The sequence below is a fragment of the Ostrea edulis genome, chromosome 4 (assembly GCF_947568905.1).
Source record: "Ostrea edulis chromosome 4, xbOstEdul1.1, whole genome shotgun sequence".
NCBI lineage: Eukaryota > Metazoa > Mollusca > Bivalvia > Ostreida > Ostreidae > Ostrea > Ostrea edulis.
Window position 1 is genome coordinate 24,154,724 of NC_079167.1, and position 24,223 is coordinate 24,178,946.

Genomic DNA, 24,223 nt, shown 5'->3' on the forward strand with positions numbered 1-24,223 from the left:
TATGGAGCGCCAAATTAACATAAACTCAAATAATTGAAGATATCTTCAATTATTTGAAGATATATTCAATTCATTTGATGCGCGCAACAATTGAATTAAAGATCTCTTCAAATAATTAATGATATCTTCAATTCTGAATTATTGCGCGCATTGATGATAGCATTAATTCTTCAGCTGAATTGATGCGTGCTTTAATTGAATTAATGATTTTTAAATGATAATGATATCAACAATTGAATTGATGCGCGCTACAATTCAATTGAAGAGAGCAATAATTGATATAATGTGCGCATTAAATCAATTGATGCGCGCATTAATTCATTTGACGAGAGCAATAATTGATTTAATGCGCGCATTAATTCAATTGTTGCTCTCTTCAATTGAATTAATGATATCTTTAATTCATTTGAAGAGAGCAATAATTCTTTTAGAGAGAGCAACTATATAATTAAAGATATCTTCAATTCAACATATCCACAATTGAATTAATGATATCTTTAATTGAATTGTTGCTCTATTTAAAATAATTGATGCGCGCATTAATTCCTTATACAAAAGCATTGTAAATGATTTAAAGATATCTTCAATTGAATTAAAGAGATCATCAAATTATTTATACCGAGCTCTAAATTAATTATTGCGAGCAATATTTCTACTAAATTGACGCTCTCATGAAATGAATTGAAGAGAGCAATAATTGAATTAATGCGCGCATTAAATCTAGTATTGCTCTCATTAATTGAAATAATGCGCGCATCAATTGAATTGAAGAGAGCAATAATTGAATTAATACGCGCATTAAATCAATTATTGCTCTCATTAATTCAATAGATGCGCGCATTAATTTAATAGATGAGAGCAGTAATTGAATTGAAGCGCACATTAATTCAGTTGATGACAGCAATAATTGATTTAATGCGCGCATTAATCCAATTAAAGAGAGCAATAATTGAATTGATGATATCTTCAAATAATTGAAGATATCTTCAATTATTTGAGTTTATGTTAATTTGGCGCTCCATACATCTCAGCTTTGGAAACCATACTTGTAAGTCTGTTATGAAATAGCGTACAGTCCAATAAGTTTTATTGAAATAACAGAATATCAGTAAAAATGGCTTCAAGAATAACACACCCTCCAACGAAGTATAAAAACCAGGTCTTCTCTTTGGGCAAATCACCTCTGCGAATAAAAACGATCTGGAATAGAAAAATGTAACATTCCTATTGTAAAGTATGAATATGTTTTGAATAGGCTCCTTTCTAATATCTTGCATCAATATACAGTAAACTTTATCAATATGACGAACAACTAAAATGTCAAGTCACGGTAATGTTCAAATGTATGCTCTTCTGAAAGATCGCGGTTTTTATCCGCATAACGATCGTGCCGAAAACTGAAATTATCCGCACTACAAAATTTGAAAATCACTTTTACATGGTTAGCGAACGTCAGGAATAATTTAGAGTCTGACCCCCTCCCCCTTCTTGCACTCGTAAAGAAAGGGGGGGGGGGGGGTGTTAAATCAGACTGCTGAAAATGGATTGGCTAACAATTGGGTATTTTGAGGGGGAGGTGCACAACCTAAATTGGCTGATTTATGATTATTATCTTTTTTATTTCCAAAAACAATCTAGCTTTAATATATGTACATATGTTAGGCCCTATACTGTAACTAGAAGTGAAATTTATTAAACTCCTTTGTAAAGATTTATATCTACATCTCAGCGTTTGAATTTTTTTTTTAAATTGTCAGAAGCATATAAGATGTATAATCATACAAAAAATAAATATATATATCTAACTCATGGGCAAGTAGAAGAAATTTTGTGATCGGGAAAAAAATCGTGCAGACAAGCACGACTGCCGTGCGAATAGTGAAAATAATTAGCACGACAGTGCTAATTAACACGATCTTGTGACACTTCCGTTCTAAAATCGTTATTCATGAAAGGCACGTAAATGTTTAAAATCATACTTTTTTCTGGAAGTGTGAACAGATTTTCAGTGTAAATTGTTTTATTACCACTGTGTCTCTACTTTGAAACATGATAATCTATTCAAAATATCTATTTTCTTTCACCATGCAGATTTCCAGAACCACGAACCCGATGAGACTGATGCCGAGCATAAAATGACCCCCGCCGTACGTTCCAAGATCTGTTCCTCGAACCATACTGAGTATTATGCTGATCTACAATTGAATTCAATATCAAAAGTGTTGATCCGAGATTCATCTGACTCTCACATGAATGGTTTAAACCAATCAAAAACTACAACAAATAAACTCTTTGGTTCTAAACTTCATGATTTTTTGTAAATAAAATCTTTAAAGAATAATAAAAATAATACTCTCCTTTATATAAACAGGATAGCACAATTAGTTTTTAAAAAGTAGTTTACATTGTGGTCCTGAAAACATATACAGACAGCAGGATTATGCAGATACAATATAAAATATTATTATATACTTTCAATTTCATCTCTTCTTTTTTCTTTAAAAGTTTGCGGACACGATATATGCCCGGAAACATTCCGGCCCGCAAACAATACGTCACAATTTCTAAATGAAATTGAAAGTATATAATAAAAAGGTTATAAACTTTGTATGGGAAAATATGACGACCTCGTTTTTTGTCGCGGACGGACCTCGCAAGCTGGGTCCGTGTACGCGCCAAAAAACTCGGTTTTCATATTTTCCCACACGAAGTTTATAACTTATAAGTATATGAAGGTATGTTATATATATACATACGCTATCTACATACTTAAAACTGAGCCCTATATCTTAATCAGGTAAACGTAGTAATCCGTAGTCAAACTCGGCATGTAAAGATCGGCCTAACAATCGGTATGAGACACGTTAGACAGCATTTGACCCAATGACAGGTTGTATTAACAAACCAGATCGTTATAACGACCATATAATTCGCGAAATGCTGAATTTACATGCTGATGGCGAAGGATGATAGACCTCGAGTAATAGATATGCACTACGGGGTTAATCATGCCACCCGTCCCTTCCTGTCGTTACTGGAAATTATCAAAGAAATACAATTTTCACTTTCTTTCGAGACAAAACTTGCATGTCATAATCAGCTCTTTTTTTTTTTAGAGTTTCAAAAGATGTGAGACTGACCGGAAGTCAAAATGGCAACTTCAATTTTTAAGATAAAAACTGAATAATTTTGGGGTCTTTTATTTTCCCATAAATCTCGCTTATTAATCAACTGATTTACATAATACGTACTTACTATAACTATCATAACAACAAAGAAAAACGCTATGAATTAGGCAGTAAACACATTGAAAAGTACATCCGGTCGTCATCGGAAGTAACAGAAAATGTACTTACTCTAACTATCATAACAACAAAGATGTACTTAAATGTGTACTTACTCTAACTATCATAACAACAAAGATGTACTTAAATGTGTACTTACTCTAACTATCATAACAACAAAGATGTACTTAAATGTGTACTTACTCTAACTATCATAACAACAAAGATGTACTTAAATGTGTACTTACTATAACTATCATAACAACAAAGATGTACTTAAATGTGTACTTACTATAACTATCATAACAACAAAGATGTACTTAAATGTGTACTTACTATAACCATTATAACAACAAAGATGTACTTAAATGTGTACTTACTATAACCATTATAACAACAAAGATGTACTTAAATGTGTACTTACTATAACCATTATAACAACAAAGATGTACTTAAATGTGTACTTACTATAACTATCATAACAACAAAGATGTACTTAAATGTGTACTTACTATAACCATTATAACAACAAAGATGTACTTAAATGTGTACTTACTATAACCATTATAACAACAAAGATGTACTTAAATGTGTACTTACTATAACCATTATAACAACAAAGATGTACTTAAATGTGTACTTACTATAACTATCATAACAACAAAGATGTACTTAAATGTGTACTTACTATAACCATTATAACAACAAAGATGTACTTAAATGTGTACTTACTATAACCATTATAACAACAAAGATGTACTTAAATGTGTACTTACTATAACCATTATAACAACAAAGATGTACTTAAATGTGTACTTACTATAACCATTATAACAACAAAGATGTACTTAAATGTGTACTTACTATAACCATTATAACAACAAAGATGTACTTAAATGTGTACTTACTATAACTATCATAACAACAAAGATGTACTTAAATGTGTACTTACTATAACCATTATAACAACAAAGATGTACTTAAATGTGTACTTACTATAACCATTATAACAACAAAGATGTACTTAAATGTGTACTTACTATAACCATTATAACAACAAAGATGTACTTAAATGTGTACTTACTATAACTATCATAACAACAAAGATGTACTTAAATGTGTACTTACTATAACCATTATAACAACAAAGATGTACTTAAATGTGTACTTACTATAACCATTATAACAACAAAGATGTACTTAAATGTGTACTTACTATAACCATTATAACAACAAAGATGTACTTAAATGTGTACTTACTATAACTATCATAACAACAAAGATGTACTTAAATGTGTACTTACTATAACCATCATAACAACAAAGATGTACTTAAATGTGTACTTACTATAACCATTATAACAACAAAGATGTACTTAAATGTGTACTTACTATAACCATTATAACAACAAAGATGTACTTAAATGTGTACTTACTATAACCATTATAACAACAAGTGCCACAAAACCAACCTGGAGACATCTCTGAAATTAAAAAAAAAAATAGGATGAGAAATTCTATTGTTAATCGTGAAGTTAATTCTCATTACAATCATTCATTCACTATTGTATGATAGCAGATATCTGTAAACTCATTCATTCACTATTGTATAATAGCAGATATCTGTAAACTCATTCATTCACTATTGTATAATAGCAGATATCTGTAAACTCATTCATTCACTATTGTATAATAACAGATATCTGTATACTCATTCATTCACTATTGTATAATAACAGATATATGTAAACTCATTCATTCACTATTGTATAATAGCAGATATCTGTATACTCATTCATTCACTATTGTATAATAGCAGATATCTGTATACTCATTCATTCACTATTGTATAATAGCAGATATCTGTATACTCATTCATTCACTATTGTATAATAACAGATATCTGTAAACTCATTCATTCACTATTGTATAATAGCAGATATCTGTATACTCATTCATTCACTATTGTATAATAACAGATATCTGTATACTCATTCATTCACTATTGTATAATAGCAGATATATGTATACTCATTCATTCACTACTGTATAATAACAGATATCTGTAAACTCATTCATTCACTATTGTATAATAACATATATCTGTAAACTCATTCATTCACTATTGTATAATAGCAGATATCTGTAAACTCATTCATTCACTATTGTATAATAACATATATCTGTAAACTCATTCATTCACTATTGTATAATAACAGATATCTGTAAACTCATTCATTCACTATTGTATAATAGCAGATATCTGTATACTCATTCATTCACTAATCTATAATAGCAGATATCTGTAAACTCATTCATTCACTATTCTATAATAACAGATATCTGTAAACTCATTCATTCACTATTGTGTAATAACAGATATCTGTAAACTCATTCATTCACTGTTGTATAATAACAGATATCTGTAAACTCGTTCATTCACTATTGTGTAATAACAAATATCTGTAAACTCATTCATTCACTATTGTATAATAACAGATAAGTGTTATTATACAATAGTGAATGAATGAGTCTACAGATAGGTTGATTGGTTGATATATGAACATAAATATTCATAAGGTCGAGGAATTTTTTAATCACATAACCACGGCTATGCGGGTAAAAATCATGAAATGACAATTTTACAACTTTCTCGGATTTTGTTACATAGTTAAATGTACGAACTTTGCGAAAATAATACTTCTTAAAGTTGAAAATTCTCGTTTTATCATAAAAATTAATACTTTTTGAAAGCCCACCCTTTTCGATATTTAGACGCATGCGCGGAGAAAGTAAACATTGCAGCATGGAACCCAGTAAACACTGCTTACCAAAAGAATTTCGAGCCCCCATCAATCCCGTAGCGTCTCCATATGAGTGAAAGATTTTTGAGAGGGACGTTAAACTAAAATTACAACATACAATCAATCAATCCCATGAATCCCGACTATTATTGTTTAACGGTTCAAATCCTCTGATAGCAGCTGTCTATCCGTTGTGTATTTTTAATAAAAGAAAATCCTGTCGAAAGTCATCTCATACAAATCTGTAACTTAACTTTAAAAATGTAATGAACGTTATAGATGTCAATTTGTACTGCGTTTGTTTTGGGTTCAATTCATTTTATTCATTACTTTATACTTTTCCCCCCTCTTTTATTGATTAACATTTTAACCAAAGACATATCATAGACTAATCATCAGTTATAATCACATTTAAAACACTTTTTATCTAAAATATGACCAACAATATTCCCTCTGTTTCTTTCAATAGATTGATTGAATATTGTTTAACGTCCTTCTCGAGAATTCTTTCAATAGAGGATTTCTATGTAAGAAAACCTGTTTAAAACAGGTTCATTTTCTTTATATTATTTATTCATTCATGAAATACAAAAAAGGTATTTTGAGGATTCAAGATTCACACAACTAGTAATATATTCACGTGGTCTTGAGATCATAATGGGAGTTGAGTCCTTTTAAAATCGTTATCCATAACCCTTCCGTAAAATTGTTTCTACTAACTAATTTGCAATTAAAATATATTGATTCACAATTAAGTCTTCGTCCTGAAAGGAGGTGTTTTTTTTTTTTAAGTTCTCAATATCAGCCAAAACTACCGGTGGTACATTATCCGGCTACGTACGGTATTGAAAAATGTCAGCCTAGTGGTTAGGGCGCTTGTTTTGTTCTATTGAGTCAAATCTATGACGTTTGACATAAATAGTGGCTATTTCCTCGCTAGACGGCCGGCATTAAGTGCCACGCCCCTTCCGGTATATCAAAATTCTCTCTGTATGAGTGAAAATGTTTCCAAAGGAACGCATTCAAGCATACAAATACAACCCTGTATTCACATGCTTGTTTTAAAGAGTAAATAAACAAACAACAAATAACATCTAGGATCTCCCATGGTTTGATACGATTTATATTCAACGAGTGGTGTGTTTCCTATTCCCGAGCCTTTATATGGATATAAATCATATCAAACTACAAACCATGGGATATTCTTTTTATGACATGTTAACCCCCACCCCTGGTTATTCATTTACGTTACTATATTATAGGTGCTTCCTGATATTTTGTAAACAAACTACGTAAAATTGACGTTTGTTCGTGACGTTACAAACGGCGTAGGATGTATGTAATATATATAGGTGATATCCACTGGATAAAGGAGTAAACATGTGATAAATATGTATTTATGACATGTCTATATCAAAATTCAGATACACGTATCGTATACAGTTTTACGCGGTATTCCCCATACAGGTGTTTGATTAAGATAATCTCAAGTACAAGGAAATCTCTCTCTCTTTGTTTATTTATATACGTCACAGGCAAATACGGGGAACCTTAATACGACTTCATAATTAATCTTTATCTTTATCAACTTCCATTTACAACGTCGTACATGTATATACCTATGGCTAGGCTACATGATTTGCCTTGAGAAAAAGGAGAATGAAAAAAAAAAATACAATGAAATATGAATAATGATAATACACACTGTTGCGGGTGTTTGTTCGTAATAAATTCCTCCCTCCAGATCTTTCTTATTTCCTGCCACTAAACTTGTTTTATCGTCTGCCATATTTCGCTATCATGTGATCAATATGCGTTTCATTATCACATGACAACATGGCTGATCCGAAATCAACTGAAGTTGAAGCTATATATTATGAAGTATCGCCATATATTGTAAGTATTCAAGTATTAATACCTTTGTAAACATGCACTGTACTAAATACTAATACTAAACTTTTAATAAAATGAAATCCCTTTAATCAGAAACCACAGACTCCTGACGGTTGAACCTACGCTCCCTTAGATCCTCCTCCTATTAGGTGCAAAACAGAGAAATCGTAGATTTTATGTACAGTTAATATATATAGTAAAATTTTGTAACTTAAGAATGAAGTAAAAGCGAAAAATATGGCAATGAGAATTGAAAAATAAATTAAATAGACATAGAATCCACGATTTTTCAGGAGATGATTCTTTTTAGTTTCGCTTTACACATTAAAAAAGAAAGGGTGAATTAAAGGGAGTGTGGATCCAAATTCAGGAATTAGTTGAATTTCAGGAAACTGTTCATGCCAATTCTTTTTATAAGCAGTAGATTGTTCATACTTTTAATGTTTAAATAGAGTAAACTCATGGAAACCGTGAAAGTTAATGCAGTGTTCTTCATTTTTATTTTTTTCAGATAATCCTTCTTCGGATGTTCAACTTCATCGTGGTTTTAATGGCACTGGTACTTATATAACACTCCGTTTGATAAAATTTATATCTTATCCGTTTGTAAATCGACCGTCACATATCGAATTCGATAGAATTTGCAAGAAATTCTGAATAACGTATTTTAAATGCATTTTATAACACGTCTTTTTGGGCGTAAAGTCAATAATTATTTTGAGCATGCAATTTTTTGTCCACACATCTTTGGTATTATGGTACAGCGATATCTGTAAGTTCGTCCGTCCGTCCGTTCGAGGTTTTCTGTTTCTATTTTCATTTTTCTGCCACATATAAAGCTGAAACTTGCTATCTATCTTCTCTGTGGGTCACCCTAGATCATGTTGCAATTTTAATCCATTTTTACCTGTCTTACAGGAGTTTTGCCCCTTTATTTGGAATCTAATGTTATATGGAGGGTACATGATTTCTAACTCCTGATCCCACAGTTTTCAAGTGAGGACCTTCTTATTTTACAGGGTGTTTGTATGGGTATTGAAGATTTGCATGTGGCAAGGATGGTGATATTCTTCAATTTTTAGTTCGCCTGAGCTGAAAGCTCAAGTGAGCGTTCCTTATCTCTTTTTATCTGTCTGTCCGTAAACTTTTCAAAATTTTCATCTTCAGAAAACATTTTAACGAGTAAAGTGGAAGCGTATTTGCCTCTCGCCATCTTGGACTAGGGTAACACACTTTACTCTAGTTCGTTTCTACACAGTGTTTCATGTGATGCAATGGTGTATAACCTTGTGACCTTGACCTGGAAGTTTGACCTACTTTTAATATAAGCTAGGGCTTTCATATTTTGTATATCCATTTCTTTCATATGATGCAATGTTGTGTAATCTTGTGACCTTGGGCTGGAAGTTTGACTTACTTTTGATAAAAATCTGACCTATTCAATATGTCTTGAACAATTTAAGGTAAATCTTTCATATCTTGTATATTAATTTCTTATGGCAAGACTTTTCATTTGATATCATGATCTTTGAGCTTGTGAGCTCGGAATTTGGCCTACTTTTAAGAAAACATAGCCTATTAAGTGTATCCAGAACTATTTTAGGTAGGGCCTTCATATTTTGTATATAGATTCTTTATGGCAAGACCTTTTGGCACAATGGTATTTATCTTTTGACCTAGGATCTTGACCTCCTTTTAAAGAAAACCCTGACCTAAACAGTATCTCCTGAACTATTTAAGGCAGGACTTTCATATTTTATATATAGATTCTGTATGTTAAGACCTTGTTATACTTTGGGGTTTGACCTTGTGACCTTGACCTGGAAGTTTGACATACTTTTCATATAAATCTGACCTATTGAATATATCCTGAACTATTTAAGATGAAGCTTTCATGTTTTATATATAGATTTCTTTTGGCAAGGTCTTTCATATCATAGCATGATCTATGGCCTTGGTCTTATCCAGAATAGCAAGATCATGTCAGCCATATTGGTGTTCAGGCGTTTCTGTGTTATGTGAATTTATTTTCAGTTATGTTGTGATCCTTTGGGGCTAGATTGGGGACACTATATGGGACCAACAATTTTTATGGGACTAAAAATTGATAAAAAAAAATCTTTTAAAAAACAGCTGAACAACGGCAGGGCCAAGGTGACTCAGATGAGCGATGTGGCCCATGGGCCTCTTGTTTAAGAAAAGTACAGGTTGTTGAAATTAGTCAGTCTTGAGGAAATATTAAAAAGTGAGTAGTAGTTCATTTTCTCTTTCACATGCTTCAAGTTGAGGCCTTTGTAAATTACTTGAAGATGTGCGTATTGCATGTTGTTTGATTCCCAACAATTTTCTAATTTTCTTTGATGATTGAAAAAATTGCAGATTGTTGAACTTCGTCAATTTTGGGAAAATATTGTACACACAGGGTTCTTGGTTTGTTTATTTACCTCCTGTCACAGTTTATAAGTTGGGCCTTTTGTTCATACGATGCAAAGTAAAATATGTCACAGCTTCAGTAAAGTTCTACAACTCCTGTCGAAAAACACCTACATTCAGTTGTGACGGGCGTATTGAGTACCGTTTCTGGTGCTCTTTTTCTAGAATGTTACATATGAAATTTATTTCTTTGAGAAAATGACAGACAACAAAAAAGTTTAAAGAATAATTCATTTTATTGTAAAATAAAGATAAGATTTCTTTTTATTCGTCTCCGTGAAACTATTGTCGTGATAAGCTGCCTATTTTGTAGAACGAGATGTGTTCATACTTTATTTTGTAGGTATCCATGATTTTATGTGTTGTTCAAGGTCAAGATAACAACACATACTACTTATTAGCAGCGAATACAGGAGGTATATACTGCAATGCGTAAATTTAGAAAATATCCGAAAGAGTTATACACACTTTGGACGAAAGAATAGATGTTCATACAGTTTAGTTGCTTTGCTAGACTTTGTGGAGATTTTTTTTTTATTAATATTCATATTTGAGACAAACCGAAACAGTAACACCTTTACGCTTTATTCTCTCTCTCTCTCTCTCTCTCTCCCCCCCCCCCCCCCTCTCTCTCTCTCTCTCTCTCTCTCTCTCTCTCTCTCTCTCTCTCTCTCTCTCTCTCTCTCTCAATCAATCAATCAATTAATCAATCAATCAATCAATAAAAGTGTCTGTATTCTATATTTGTAAATTTGAATCATTGTTTTCCTTTACAGTTAGTGGAATCGTTTGTCTAGTCGTGGTGAGTATTGAGTATCCCAACACACGATACAAGCTTTTTCTAAACGAATCTATCTAGTGTGGAGTAGTCTCCCTTTAATGAATTTGTGCAGCTGTTTCCCTCAGAACACAGGGGCTTCTTATCCATTTTGTTCTCAATCTATATATAAATATCTAACAAGGGATGACACGAAAATATCGGTTGTAAACAAAGCTCAAAATCACCTTAGTTCCAAGAAACAGATCGAATCTTCCTATCCAAAGGGTGTTAAACATCTCGTAATACAAGTCATTGACGTGTCCCAAGTGATAATCATAATTCTGTTAAGTACAGTAAATTACAATTCATTTGAAAATATATGTTATTTATGAAATTCCCCTTGCGCTAACGCCCAGTATCCAGGGGGGGGGGGGTGTCTGTGAGGATAATTACAGGATCCGCCTATTCCTTTAACGTAGCACCAGTCGACGTAAACCGTGCATAGTGACGTCAGATGTAGCCTCGACTTTTTTCTTCGTCTTTTAAACCAAACAATTATAAACAATAATTCATTTCAAAATATATATTATTTATGAAAATTTCCTTGCACTAAACGCCCCAGTAACATCTAAATGTTAAAGGGTGATTTACGAGGATAACAGTTCGTTTAAAGCGGGGAATATAACGCCAGCCGTTAGTCGACGTAAACCATGCCTTGTGACGTCACATTTAGCCTCGACTTTTTTCTCTTTCAAATCAAACAATTATAAACAACAATACACCCCGTTTGTAATTTAAAAGACAGTTAAAACAAAACAATAATAATAATCATAACATTAATTTTTAACAAACTTGGTGTTTGAATTACAAATTGCACGCCAGTCTTGTATTTTTTTGGCATTCAAAATTAAAACACGAATAATTGTAGAAGCAACTAATGAACAAACCATAATGGCGGCGCCCATATTGTCTCGTTTAACCAGACGCTCTGCTTTCTATGTAAATCTCCGACGATCAGGAGATTTACAGAGACAGCCGAGTGCCTGGTTAAACGAGACTAGCGCCCATATGGATCACAACATTTTCAGTGAACGTATATAGAGATTATTTCTATTCATTTGCAGATTTTCTCATTTTTTTTATTTTACGTATACGTGTTACCTTTAGAGCCTTGCTTCGCGACAACGTTGCATGCAATGGTAAGTTTTCATGTAGTAGAAGTTTTCAGTTACTAAGTAAAAGCCGCAAATGATTACATTTTCTCATATTTGAAGATTTATTTTGGGTAGGCCTAAACAATGCAATTTCCCGTATATTCCCAATCTGTTGACAGGCGCGTAGCCAGGCGCACAAACGGCCACATATATTTAGAGAGAGAGAGAGAGAGAGAGAGAGATACCAAAAGGTTGTGAAGGGCAATACTCATGACAATTGTATTTGTCCTCTCCGGAATTGTTATGAACGGATTCAGTTTATATCCACTTATCTATAGTTTACAAGGAGTGTTTCCGATATTACTCCATGTTGAGTCAGTCATGGCAAAACAAATGAAGATATCAGAATTTATTTCGGCCGCGAAAGCCGATAATTCGCACACTTTTGACAGACATTGGAAACAGCTCGTTGATGTGGGTTATTTTCAACGGGAAGGTTATGGAAGATGAAATATTATCAAGAAAGGGGGGGGGGGGGGTCCAGGGGTCCTCTCTCGGGAAATTTTGTAAGAAATGGTCAAAAATCGTGCATTTCTAGGGCATTTTAGTCCGAAATCTTATGTCTTACTTGCCTCTTTAGTCTCCCTCTTTTGTTCTCTCTCTCCCTTGGGGAGGGGGGGGGGGGGCAAAATAAATAAAGGGGGGGGGGGTCCACCAATGAAGTTCTGATGTTTAGACTAGGTTTTTGTTTTATATTATGGGTTATCTGCATTTTTTTTTTTTGCATTGAATATCCATGAGTACATACAATGGAAAAGCACCAGAAATATTATAACTAAGTACAATTTTGTAACTAACACGCGAAAATGTGTAGCTTTCATTTGTCTGACTGTCTGTAAGTGTGTTTATTTTCAAAAGTACGTGTGTATATCATCACATTTTGAAGACAGGATAAAATGAAAGAAAGAGATTTAAAAAAAAAGTGATTTTTTGGGTACATGTCAGGCCCGTAGGCAGGATTTTTCAAGGGGGGGGGGGGTACATAGACTCGCAACGCGAGTCTATCACCTCGCACCGCGAGGTGCCACTACGGAAGGGGGTCTGGTCCGCTCAAGGCCCCCAGAAGCTCTGGGGTATTTGGTGCAAAATCCTGCAATCTAGCAATTTCCTGGCACTTAATTTGAATTTTGGAATCATGCCTTTTTTACTATGAATTTTCATGATTTTCATAAAAAATTCCGACTTTAATAGTCACAATTCAAACAAAATGCCGACTTTAATAGTGCTTAGTAGTTTTCAAGGGGGGGGGGGGGGTTCGTACGAACCCCACGAACCCAACCCCCCCCCCCCCCCCCCCCTGGCTACGGGTGTGCATGTGCCCGTAATTCTGTCAGTGCGAGATGCATGGATCAATACAGAAACATAATTCGATTCTTAGAAGAAACCTAATTACAATACGTGTTTGTTTTGTCTTTTCAATGGTCTAAAATTGTTTGTAGTGGGTTCGTCATGCAACGATATTGGACAGATCGTTTCTCTTTTTTTTTTTTTTTTTTTGGAGATTTCACAAGTGTTTGTCCACATTTCGTACAAAAACAGAACAGACCTCGAATATGGCTGCATAACTTTTATAAATTGTACGAAAAATGCGTTCAGGAGGGTCGGATATATACATCGAAATCGTCTAAAATTTACCAGCTTCCGGGGGCTTCGCCCCATGGGTCCCCACCAGGGCTTTGCTTTGGACCCATTGGGGGCCTTAAGGCGGCCCTTAAAGCCCCTGCCTACTCGGGCACATCAAAACTACCCTAGCTACGCCCCTGGTCGCAGATGAGTGACTTCAAAGTCAATCTCTATCTCTGAAGGGCAGCGAAATACGCATTGCATGCATGGTCTACAAATATTTTCTATCAAGACAAATTTCCCTTTCGATACAATATTTTGATAAATAGGCTAAACTCTGTAGAACATAGGTTAAAGATGGCGACTTTCACAGCTAGACGCTTCGTCGTTGTTCCTAAGTGAATCATTGCTCGGCTCAGTTGACTTGTATATTCCCAAGTTTATGTACATTTTGACAAACGAAGGTTAGTATCCTTGTCTCTTGCATTAAATTATAAGGAATTACTTTAATTCTGGGGCAAACTATACGAATATAACCTGGTTTGGGTCAGTTTACGCTTTTTTATAATCCGCTTATACTAGTATAATTTACCCACAGGCACTTGTTTCTGTAAATAACTTACGACCTCTGTATACATGTACTAATAATAACACAAGGTACCGGTGTAGTGACACAGAGTGGCACCCCCTGAGAATGTCGGCCTTTTGAGCTTTCAGGGAATATGCTATCTAAATGTACTTACTACCATTCTCTTGTATGATCGTTGTACGATCATTCAACTAAAAATCCATGTATGGTATGACTGCATTTATTGCATATTATCGCCGAAAATTGCAACAAAACATGGGTCTACAGCTCGATTTTCCGTTTTATACCTCCATCAGCTGCTTACTACATGTACACTGTACATAGTGCCTGTGAACTCACCCCAGAATTAAAGTCATTCCTTAAATGTTCGACAATAATCTCATCAGAATCCCAGCTAGAAATTATTTATCGGGCCAGTCCATAGAAAATGAAGAAATTAAATGATATTGGGAAAAAAATGTTCTCTCAAAAGATAACCTTTGTATTTTACAAGGAAATAAACCGTAATCTACGTGTAGCGACCGTGGGTGCATGAGCGGATTAAGAGATCTAATTTTATATACATGTAATTAGATTGTGAAAACCAACACCAGACACCTAACACACCTATACTTGGTTATAAGTGTTTAATTATATATCTTTCATTGAAGAATTGCCTTTTTGAAAATTTTTTTTTAGTCTGCACAACGTTATTTGTACCCCCCCCCCCTTTGACATCTAGATACAATATCATAAAATGTAAATTAGGGCTATTAGTACATGTAGTTTCTTATAGCACATGTCAAATTCGAAATTGAAATATTACGGCACAACTTTAACGAATTGTAGCATTTTTTGGTTTGAAATTTTGCCTTAAATGTTGCCCTTAAGGTAGCTCCATCCTCATGTGACTTATCAATGTTAATGGTTAAAAGTGGAAAAACTTAATTAATTTCCACTCAATATAGTTTAATTCAGTTAATAACCAAAGAAAATGTATATGTTGCCACCTTTTTAAAGATGTCAGACATACAAAAACAGAAGTATACATCAACATCTGAAAATCACACATTTTCGTTAAACAGAATAATAAAAATAGATAAAAACTTGTTGAAATGACAAAGTTTAAATATCAACAGTTTTTAAAAAAAATGTTAATTCATAAATATGTATAGATTGATTGTGGATATTAGGGAAACCAATGTATAATAGACATCCAGTAGAGGGAATTCCAGCATAGGAGTTATTGCCCTTGACATTTAAAAAAAAATCATAAATAATTGATTATCTAGGGAAAATATAAACTTTTTCAGTATGAATAGTTTACCAGATTTTTTATTACATTCAGTGAATAAAATTCCTCAAAAAGATATATTTCTATCATGCGCAAAGTCTAATTTATTTAGATTTTTGCAAAAACCTATGACATCACATGAGGATCAATCAACCTCAAATGGAAAAGGAAAAATTTGAACTAGTTTGCATAATCAACTTGAATTTTTTTTTTTTTGAAAATTGGACTGATATTAACCTTGCAATAAATAAAGTTTTATAAAAATGGGTTTTTAAAATTGAATTCATTTCCTTGTTTTACTATATATATTTTTCCAAAATATATATAGATCTAGTGAAGAAATGAAATATGATTCCCTTATAGATATGGTTATATAGGCTATGTAGTATGAGTACGACAATATTCATAAGATATTTCATTTAATAAAAAAAAATAAAAATCAATTCGAACAAGGTAATGAGTGACATGCTACGCTCCCTCGTGCCATTATGACCACGCCCATCGGGTATCTGCACATAACCAACAATATCATACGGGGTAACTACTACCTACCATTCAAACCTTGAGACGATAATAAATAGTGATACTAACTTGGCTGCAAGGAAGATTTCGTTTGAAAAAAATCCGTATAGGAGAAAGAATATTCTGAAAGTAATCATGAGGAAGAGAAATCTGATATGGATGGAAAATGGAGGATATGTACATTGAAAAGTTTAAAATTTACCTTACTTTGCAAAAAAACGTAGCTTTAGTAGAATGTAATCTGAAAAAAGAAGTTAAAACCCATGCTAAACTTGAACGCATGACCTACAGGTCATCAGTCGACATGTAAATCTTCTGAGCTACCCAGCTAGGCAATTAGTTATTACTGTGTTGCTGATATCAAGTTTCAAAAGGAAGTCAGTCATTACTATGGTGTATTATACTTAAGACAGTAAACATTTTTGTTTGCGTTTTTAAAGTCTCCGATTATATCATTTTCAGAATTGGTGGTACAGATCAGGAGATTTAGTAAGTAGCATTTGACGTTATATCAAGTTATTTTTTTAAGCTTATTTCTGTGCATATGTCTTTCTATATATATGATGACAGAAGTTACAAATATAATAATTGTACATACAATTTTTTTCACTCTCTCCCACATTCATACCATCTTTCATATTAATAATCACAATTTTAATGAATAGCTTTGAAAAAAATTGTACATACAATGTTTTTTCTTTTCTCAGTCTGATTAAAAGCACCCCTTCCTCCTTACACTCGTCAGTCTGATTAAAAGCACCCCTCCTCCTTACACTCGTCAGTCTGATTAAAATCACCCCCTCCTCCTTACACTCGTCAGTCTGATTAAAACCACCCCCCCCCTCCTCCTTACACTCGTCAGTCTGATTAAAAGCACCCCTTCCTCCTTACACTCGTCAGTCTGATTAAATCCACCCCCTCCTCCTTACACTCGTCAGTCTGATTAAATCCACCCCCTCCTCCTTACACTCTTCAGTCTGATTAAAACCACCCCCTCCTCCTTACACTCGTCAGTCTGATTAAAAGCACCCCTTCCTCCTTACACTCCTGACGAGTGTAAGGAGGAGGGTTGTGGTTTTAATCAGACTGTTCTTTTCTTTACTGTTTACTGCTTTCATCAAATAGATTTCTCCATTCTACCCATTTGGTATCAAATTGGCTCATACAAGAATTTCGGACATAATTAAATTTTTCATCACAATAATTTCTTTTCAAGTGGTTCAACAAACCCATAATATTTGGATCTTTTACTTTTCAAACAATAAAAAATGTAATGTTTGGTAAAGACAATAAGAAAGTAAATGACTACATTGGAATTCTGAAGTAGTAATTCACTAAAAATTACATTATTTATATTAAAACCTTATCTCTTTGAACATATATGACATAACGTTAATATTCATTGCAAGTGTAAAAGTCATATACAGTGTACCGGTATTACGGCTTTCAACCACAATATTCAATGCAGTTTATTTTGCACAAAATGGTACATGATATACACAATACAAACGAATAATCAATAAACTGTACATAGTGCACGTTAAAATTCCACAGGAAAATGCGAGTTCATTAACAGAGGGAGAGAACTATGGAGGATAGGTATGTTCGTATACAGTTGTAATTTTGATATAAAATTACACAGGTTAATTGTATTTAGTTAAATTGGTGGATTCAGCAGTTGAGATTATGGCAAGTCCTTTCGTTTTTTTGTTTTTTGTTTTTGTTTTTTAAGTTCCATATCAACTTCCAGTCTCGAATGGGAGACGATGATTTGCAGTTCTAAATTGAAAAATATTGTTCTTTCATTTTAAGCTGTTAAAATACATTTCCAAAATTTGTTTTGGAGGTACCATATACCTGGCCCTTAGACGAATTATTTATTGTCACTTTTACTGATCTTTTAGGCATCGTTCAATAGTACATTTGAACCATTTGATATTTATAAAGGCCTTATCATTCCAAACATATGAGTAACCACACTGCCCCCCCCCCCCCGCCCCCCCACACACACACTTCTTGATTTTACTTGCCTGTATCATACATCGCTTCATGTGCATGGATTTCAAAATTGTTATCTGAATCGGTGCAAGTATTATATACAAAATATTAAGATAATCAATATCATACATGTTGGCGCGTTATTTTCTATTACATATTTACGTGTTTAGTTGATTTTGTATACATGCACTTGATTAGAATGCGTAGTTATTACATTTGTGCGCTGAGTATAAATGAGGATAGAACGAAATCTTCACATTGGTGCTGTTGAGACTGTCACAACTTCGTTCATCATTAGAAATTGGTCGAAAGGAAATTGTAGAATTATTTATTAGGCAAGGAAATCAAAGATAATTTCCAGGAAGTATCTTTGGTTAATTCGGGCATGTAACAAGAGGTAGAGAGAGAGAGGGGGGGGGGGGAGGGGGTGTCTGCCTCCCCAGTTTTATGGACAATATACTTTATTTTCCAGTTATGTTGACTGTTATTTTACATGCAAAGACCGTTATATATTTCATGCAAAGTTTGATTCTCGTGGTGCCTCCCCCCCCCCCCTTTTTTTTAGTAAAAGGTAGTGGAAATATAAATTTCAACAGGTGAATTGAATTCATGCACTGAAATCAGTGGCGGATTTAAGGGGGGAGGGCGTGCCCCCCCCCCCCCCCCAATTTTCAAATTTAAGATAAATCGTGGTAACTAGTTTAGAAAAATGTACTAAACGATAAAAGAAGCAATAATTTCTTCCACTCCCGGAGAAATAAATGACAAAATCTTTTGATTTCTTGAAATACTTTATTGGGAGAACTTAATTTTTTCCAAAAGCCCTTAAAATTTGCGTCATTTTTATTAATTTCACCTTATAAAAAAGGATGGAAAATAATACAAATGACTAAATAGGAGACATATTTCAAGCTCTATAAAACCTGTAAAATCCAGGAGCTTCCGGGGACTTCGCCCCCTGGACCCCAACCAGGGCTTTGCTCTGGACCCATTGGGGGCCTCAAGGCGGCCCCTAGACCCCCTGCCTCATAAAGTGGCGCCCCCCGTAAGCACAATTCCTGGATCCGCCCCCTGGAAATCCCGCCCCAACACGTGTTAAAGCTGTATGGTCCGAATTACAATAATTTTTTTTCCATCTCGTAAAAACGCTATTAAATCATCACACGTATGTAGTTATGAGGCTGTACGACATATTATAAATTATTTCACCTGTTTTAACCCAAATTATTTGATTTTAAATCGATGTTTACAAATAACCGCGTCACTCTGCCATTTCAAGTGACAGTCACGTGACTAGTTCAAACTTTCAGATCATTGGTGGTCTTATCTGTGTAAAGCTGTGTATTTTGTTATAACAGTACCGTACCATAAGTTTAATAGAAATAAAAATATCAAATACCTCTTAGTAATTCGTTGTTTTACGCTCTTTCAGCCTTGAAACTAGACAGTTGCGTATGAGTTAATACATCATGTTGGGATTCCCCAGACGCGCGTGGGTCTATTTATAGACGTCTATTATGGGATGATTTATATATGTACCCACTATATTTACTTTCTAAATAATATTCGCACTGTTTTCTTTTACATGCAGATGTTTTCAAGCATGTAATTAAGGGAAAGTTAATAACTTTATAAAGTAATGAATCTGCTTTAAAGTAATTATGTACAAAAATAATACATGAACATCGGGTCATACAGCTGTAAGATTTTGAATTTTGAATCAAACCTTTTACGATTTTGGTTTTTAAAGAAACTTGGTTTGCTTTTTTCTTGCCAAAATTTTTACCCCCGCCCTGGAAAATAAAAATGCCTGGATCCGCGCAATCTAATAGATGTTATTCAATTTTGTTTAAATATTATGAGTTTGCTCTATGTGTATTTTTCTTTATTACAGAAAGAAGTAAAGTTAAATCAATGCCATTAAATTTTTTAATTTAATTAATGCACATTCTTTTATTTTATCTCCTGTCTGTGCATTTATTCCACACCTACCCCACCCACTCACGTAGGCTTATGCACGCACGCATTCTAACTTTTTTTCAATTGCGTAAATACCACTGCATTGAAAGATTTGTTTTATTAGATAAGAAATAAATCAGATCTTTTTTGTCCCCCACCGCAACGCGGAATCTACCCCTTTTCGTACGGAAAGGGGTAGTTTGAGTTGCAAGCCTTGTTATATATCAAAGTACTGAAAGTACTAATGGGAGTTGATTTTATGTAGATTTGCACCAGATGCTTTTGGGATTGAGAATTATTCCAAAATACTAATAAACAAAAATAGAGAAGTACAATCCAAAGTCATAAACTTATGTTGTTTCTCTATAACAATCAACGCGCAATTATTTATGTCTACATACATATAGACATTGGTAAGTTAACACATTGTCTGGATTCTATTTTACTCTTCCAACATATTATATAGTAATACTCTTAAAATTGCTCATTTTTGTCAAAATATGTCACTACACTAATATTCTAGCACAAGAACATGTTTGAAAAACTCCACACATAACTTAATAATTATTTGGTTTATGCTAATTTTTCATTTATTTTTTTCTACAACTCCTCTTAAAGATTGACACAACTTACACAACTAAACAATTCCCCATTGCTTGAAGTGCAAGAACTTGTACTTAAACACCAGACATTTACGTATCCTTTATCTTTAAAATTGTGTATGGTCTTACTTATAATTTGAAATTCAATTCCTAGAGCTCTATGCAAATCATCTAAGAAAATATCGATGTACATAACTTCTTATGCATCAACAAATGACAGTAAAATAGATACAATTTATTCAGTTTACAAAAATAGCCATGTGGTATTAATTTTGCACATGAACGGACAGTGATTAATTTAATAAATTCTAAAAGGAATACAAAATTAAGAGTTGGACAAACACGGAGTCTTGTATATATTAGAGGTTGGACCAGGCGCCTAGGAGGAGTAAGCATCCCCATACGACCGGTCACACCCGCCGTGAGCCCCATGTCTTGATCACTTAAACGCATGTGATTGTGTACAGGACTCCATGTCCCACCCCCTCCTTGTATTTTTGAATGGTATTTCGGGTGTAATTTTGATAAAATATGAAACTTCAGTCAGTTTAGTATTTCTTTTTTAATGGAATACTAAAATTCGGCACAGAAATCGTTGTTGTCATTTTTTTTAAAATGCCATATCAACGATCATTAGAAATGAATAAAATGTGCAATTTAGCCGGTGACATTTTTTTTTTTTTTTAAATTTGCACTTTGTTGAGAAATCCTATCGAAAGAGCAATTACAATTGAAAAGAACGGTCATTCTAAATCTACTGATGATTCTTGGATTAAATGCATCGCTATTTGGTGCGCAATAATTTCCTCACGCTGTTCAATTGCATCATTATAACCTCACCACCTACAACGAACGCAAGGTGTGATGTTGATGTCTTTCTACCGCGGCCCACTATTTTTAAAACAAAACCAAAAAAACATGAAGAGGTTACGAATACCATTAGTTGCAAGAAAAGGTAAGAGAATACCAATGATAGTAAAAAGACGCTTGTTTATTGTGTACAAACGGCCGGATAAGTTTAGATTTATAGCATGGAAAATAGGGGGGATTTCTCTTTGGTGTCCTGGGTGTCAGAAAATACCACAGAAAGTGAAAATAATCATTTTAGTTTGGATCGAGGTAAAAGAAAAAAATTATTAAATTTCTAATGTCTGATTGGAAACATATCCACTTTTGTAGACTCTTAATCATGATTTGGAGCATACTGATGTTGACAAAATGTCTACTTGAAGGTTAGATAAAAACAGAATATTTGATTATGATCTAAAATGATATGGGGGTTTGGGATTGGAAGATGTTAGTCGTTTTTAATCATTATTATTATTATTATCATTATGCACACCACGTATGTGTGCGATGCATGCACATGTGCTTCTTGATGGCTGCACATGTGCTTCTTCATAGCATGATATTTGTTTAATCTTATAACATAAAGTTTTGATTCTTTTTTATCAATTACCTAAAGAAAAAATCAATATATGCACCCAGGGGTGCATGAGCTGAGTTGCATGGGATACATTGTAAAGTCAGGAATGATGTGGCATATTTATAATTGTGAAGAACTAATTTCAGTTTTAAACTTTTCGAGTTACTGTGTAGAAACCATATTTGTCTGAAGTTTTCAATCTATTTTTGGTCACTGTGACCTTGACCTTTGTCTCCAAAACCAATAGTAGCCTTGCTTTGCTGGTATCCAACAATATACCCAAGTTTCATTTGATTCAAATTAAAAAATTTCGAGTTATCCTCCGGAAACCAATTTTTTTTGAGTTTTAAATCTATTTTCGGTCACTGTGACCTTGACCTTTGGCCTTTTTCCTCCAAAATCAACAGGGGTCTTCCTTACCTGGTACATAACAATATCTTTAAGTATCATTTGATTCGGATTTAAACTTTCTGAGTTATCATCCGGAAACCAAATATTTCTGAAATTTTCATTCTATATTCGGTCACTGTGACCTTGACCTTTGACCTTTTTTCTCCAAAATCAATAGGAGTCTTCCTTACTTGGTACCCTACAATATATCAAAGTTTCATTTGATTCGGATATAAACTTTCTGAGTTATCATCCGGGAACCAAATTTTTCTGAAACTTTCGTTCTATATTCGGTCACTGTGACCTTGACCGTTGACCATTTTTCTCCAAAATCAAATGGGGTCTTTATTACCTGGTACCCAACAATATATCAAAGTTTCATTTGATTAGATTGTAAACTTTTCGAGTTATCATCCGGAAACCAATTGTTGACGCCCAACCGCCCGCCCGCCCGCATCACCAAACCAATAACCGAGTTCAACTTCGTTGCAACTCGGCTAATAATACTGTTTGATTTTTATGATCGGATTTGGATCTGAACACATGGAAGGGGCTTGATGAAATATGTTGTATAGATGGAGTCACACCTTTAGGAAAACGAATATTATGTGAAGCATTGTCAATTGCAATCTGACTAAAGTACAGACCTATATTATATCAAAAATATATAAGTATATCAATCTGACTAAAGTACAAACCTATATTATATATACATAGGTATATAATATAGGTCTGTACTTTAATCAGATTGTGTCAATTGTGCTTTCATGGTTCTTTCGGGTTTCCATGAAAAATTACAAACCAAACCGTGAAACGCTCTAAAGACGTAAAGTTTTTAATCATAACCGGCTTGGCCAGTTATAATGAAATTATGGTCTCTTTGGCCAGGTTAAACGCCTTTACTTGGTCTTTGTCCATGTGTATGATTTAAAGATATTCTCGTACCTTTTTTCGTGAAGCTAATTGTTGATGGTATTTGCATGAAAGACTTCGTCTTGGGATAAATAGTTGACTGCGACAGAAAGAATCCAATTTGTATCATAAGTGAATGAATATATAGCAAAACAAAACTTTCAGTAAATGATGTATACAGCTATAAAACTTTTTCATATCATTCAACATGATGAACAGAATATCAAGAAATTCATTTTTTTTTTCACTCCCTCTTTTTTATTGAGCGATTTTAACTTAAAAATAATAATGGGTTCAACTTTGTGTATAAATAATGAAGATTACGTGAATCGACAGAGAAGTGCATATAGAATGTGAGTGTGATTGATTTTGCACAATATTAGTAATGAAAAAATCTAATTGAATATTAATTAATCAGATGTTATGGAGAGTTATTTCACCATTATGACTCTAAAAGGCAATAAAATCATTTAAGAACTTTGTCACGGCCCACGGGAAGGTGTGTATAAAAAAAAACCCTGAAATTTTATGGCGTGTGATTTGATTTTTACTTTGACAAATGTTTTTGAAAACAACAAAATATTTGGGTTTTTCATCAATA

The 24,223-nt window shown here is 33.5% G+C and overlaps 2 protein-coding genes across 3 annotated transcripts in view; one reads left to right on the forward strand and one right to left on the reverse strand.

Moving 5' to 3' along the window:
* Positions 1 to 1,070: 1,070 nt before the first annotated feature.
* LOC125668673 (uncharacterized) lies at positions 1,071 to 7,904 on the reverse strand. Its single transcript, XM_048903008.2, has 4 exons — positions 7,794 to 7,904; positions 4,721 to 4,768; positions 2,085 to 2,195; positions 1,071 to 1,200 (listed from the first exon to the last, which is right to left on the reverse strand). Exons 1-4 carry the CDS (start codon positions 7,875 to 7,877, stop codon positions 1,087 to 1,089), a joined length of 357 nt encoding a protein of 118 aa, XP_048758965.1. The 5' UTR covers positions 7,878 to 7,904; the 3' UTR covers positions 1,071 to 1,086.
* Positions 7,878 to 24,223, forward strand: part of LOC125668672 (uncharacterized) — a 30,911-nt gene continuing 14,565 nt past the window's right edge. Inside the window, exons 1-5 of one of the 2 annotated variants that reach the window (XM_056162311.1) lie at positions 7,878 to 7,984; positions 8,493 to 8,540; positions 10,758 to 10,830; positions 11,191 to 11,216; positions 16,798 to 16,824. In XM_056162311.1, the coding sequence (XP_056018286.1) occupies positions 7,925 to 7,984; positions 8,493 to 8,540; positions 10,758 to 10,830; positions 11,191 to 11,216; positions 16,798 to 16,824 (234 nt within the window). In that variant the 5' untranslated portion in view covers positions 7,878 to 7,924. The remainder of the gene's footprint in view (positions 7,985 to 8,492; positions 8,541 to 10,757; positions 10,831 to 11,190; positions 11,217 to 16,797; positions 16,825 to 24,223) is intronic. The other variant, XM_056162312.1, reaches the window with a different exon arrangement.

Bases quoted from the DNA above. Each gene is read 5' to 3' on its own strand.
- LOC125668673 (XM_048903008.2), bottom strand. From the start codon at position 7,877: ATGGCAGACGATAAAACAAGTTTAGTGGCAGGAAATAAGAAAGATCTG. The intron at 2,196-4,720 runs GTAAGTACACAT...ATTCAATTGTAG, and splicing joins TTGTTGTTATAATGGTTATA to ATCAGCATAATACTCAGTAT. The intron at 1,201-2,084 runs GTGAAAGAAAAT...TTTCTATTCCAG, and splicing joins TGGTTCTGGAAATCTGCATG to ATCGTTTTTATTCGCAGAGG.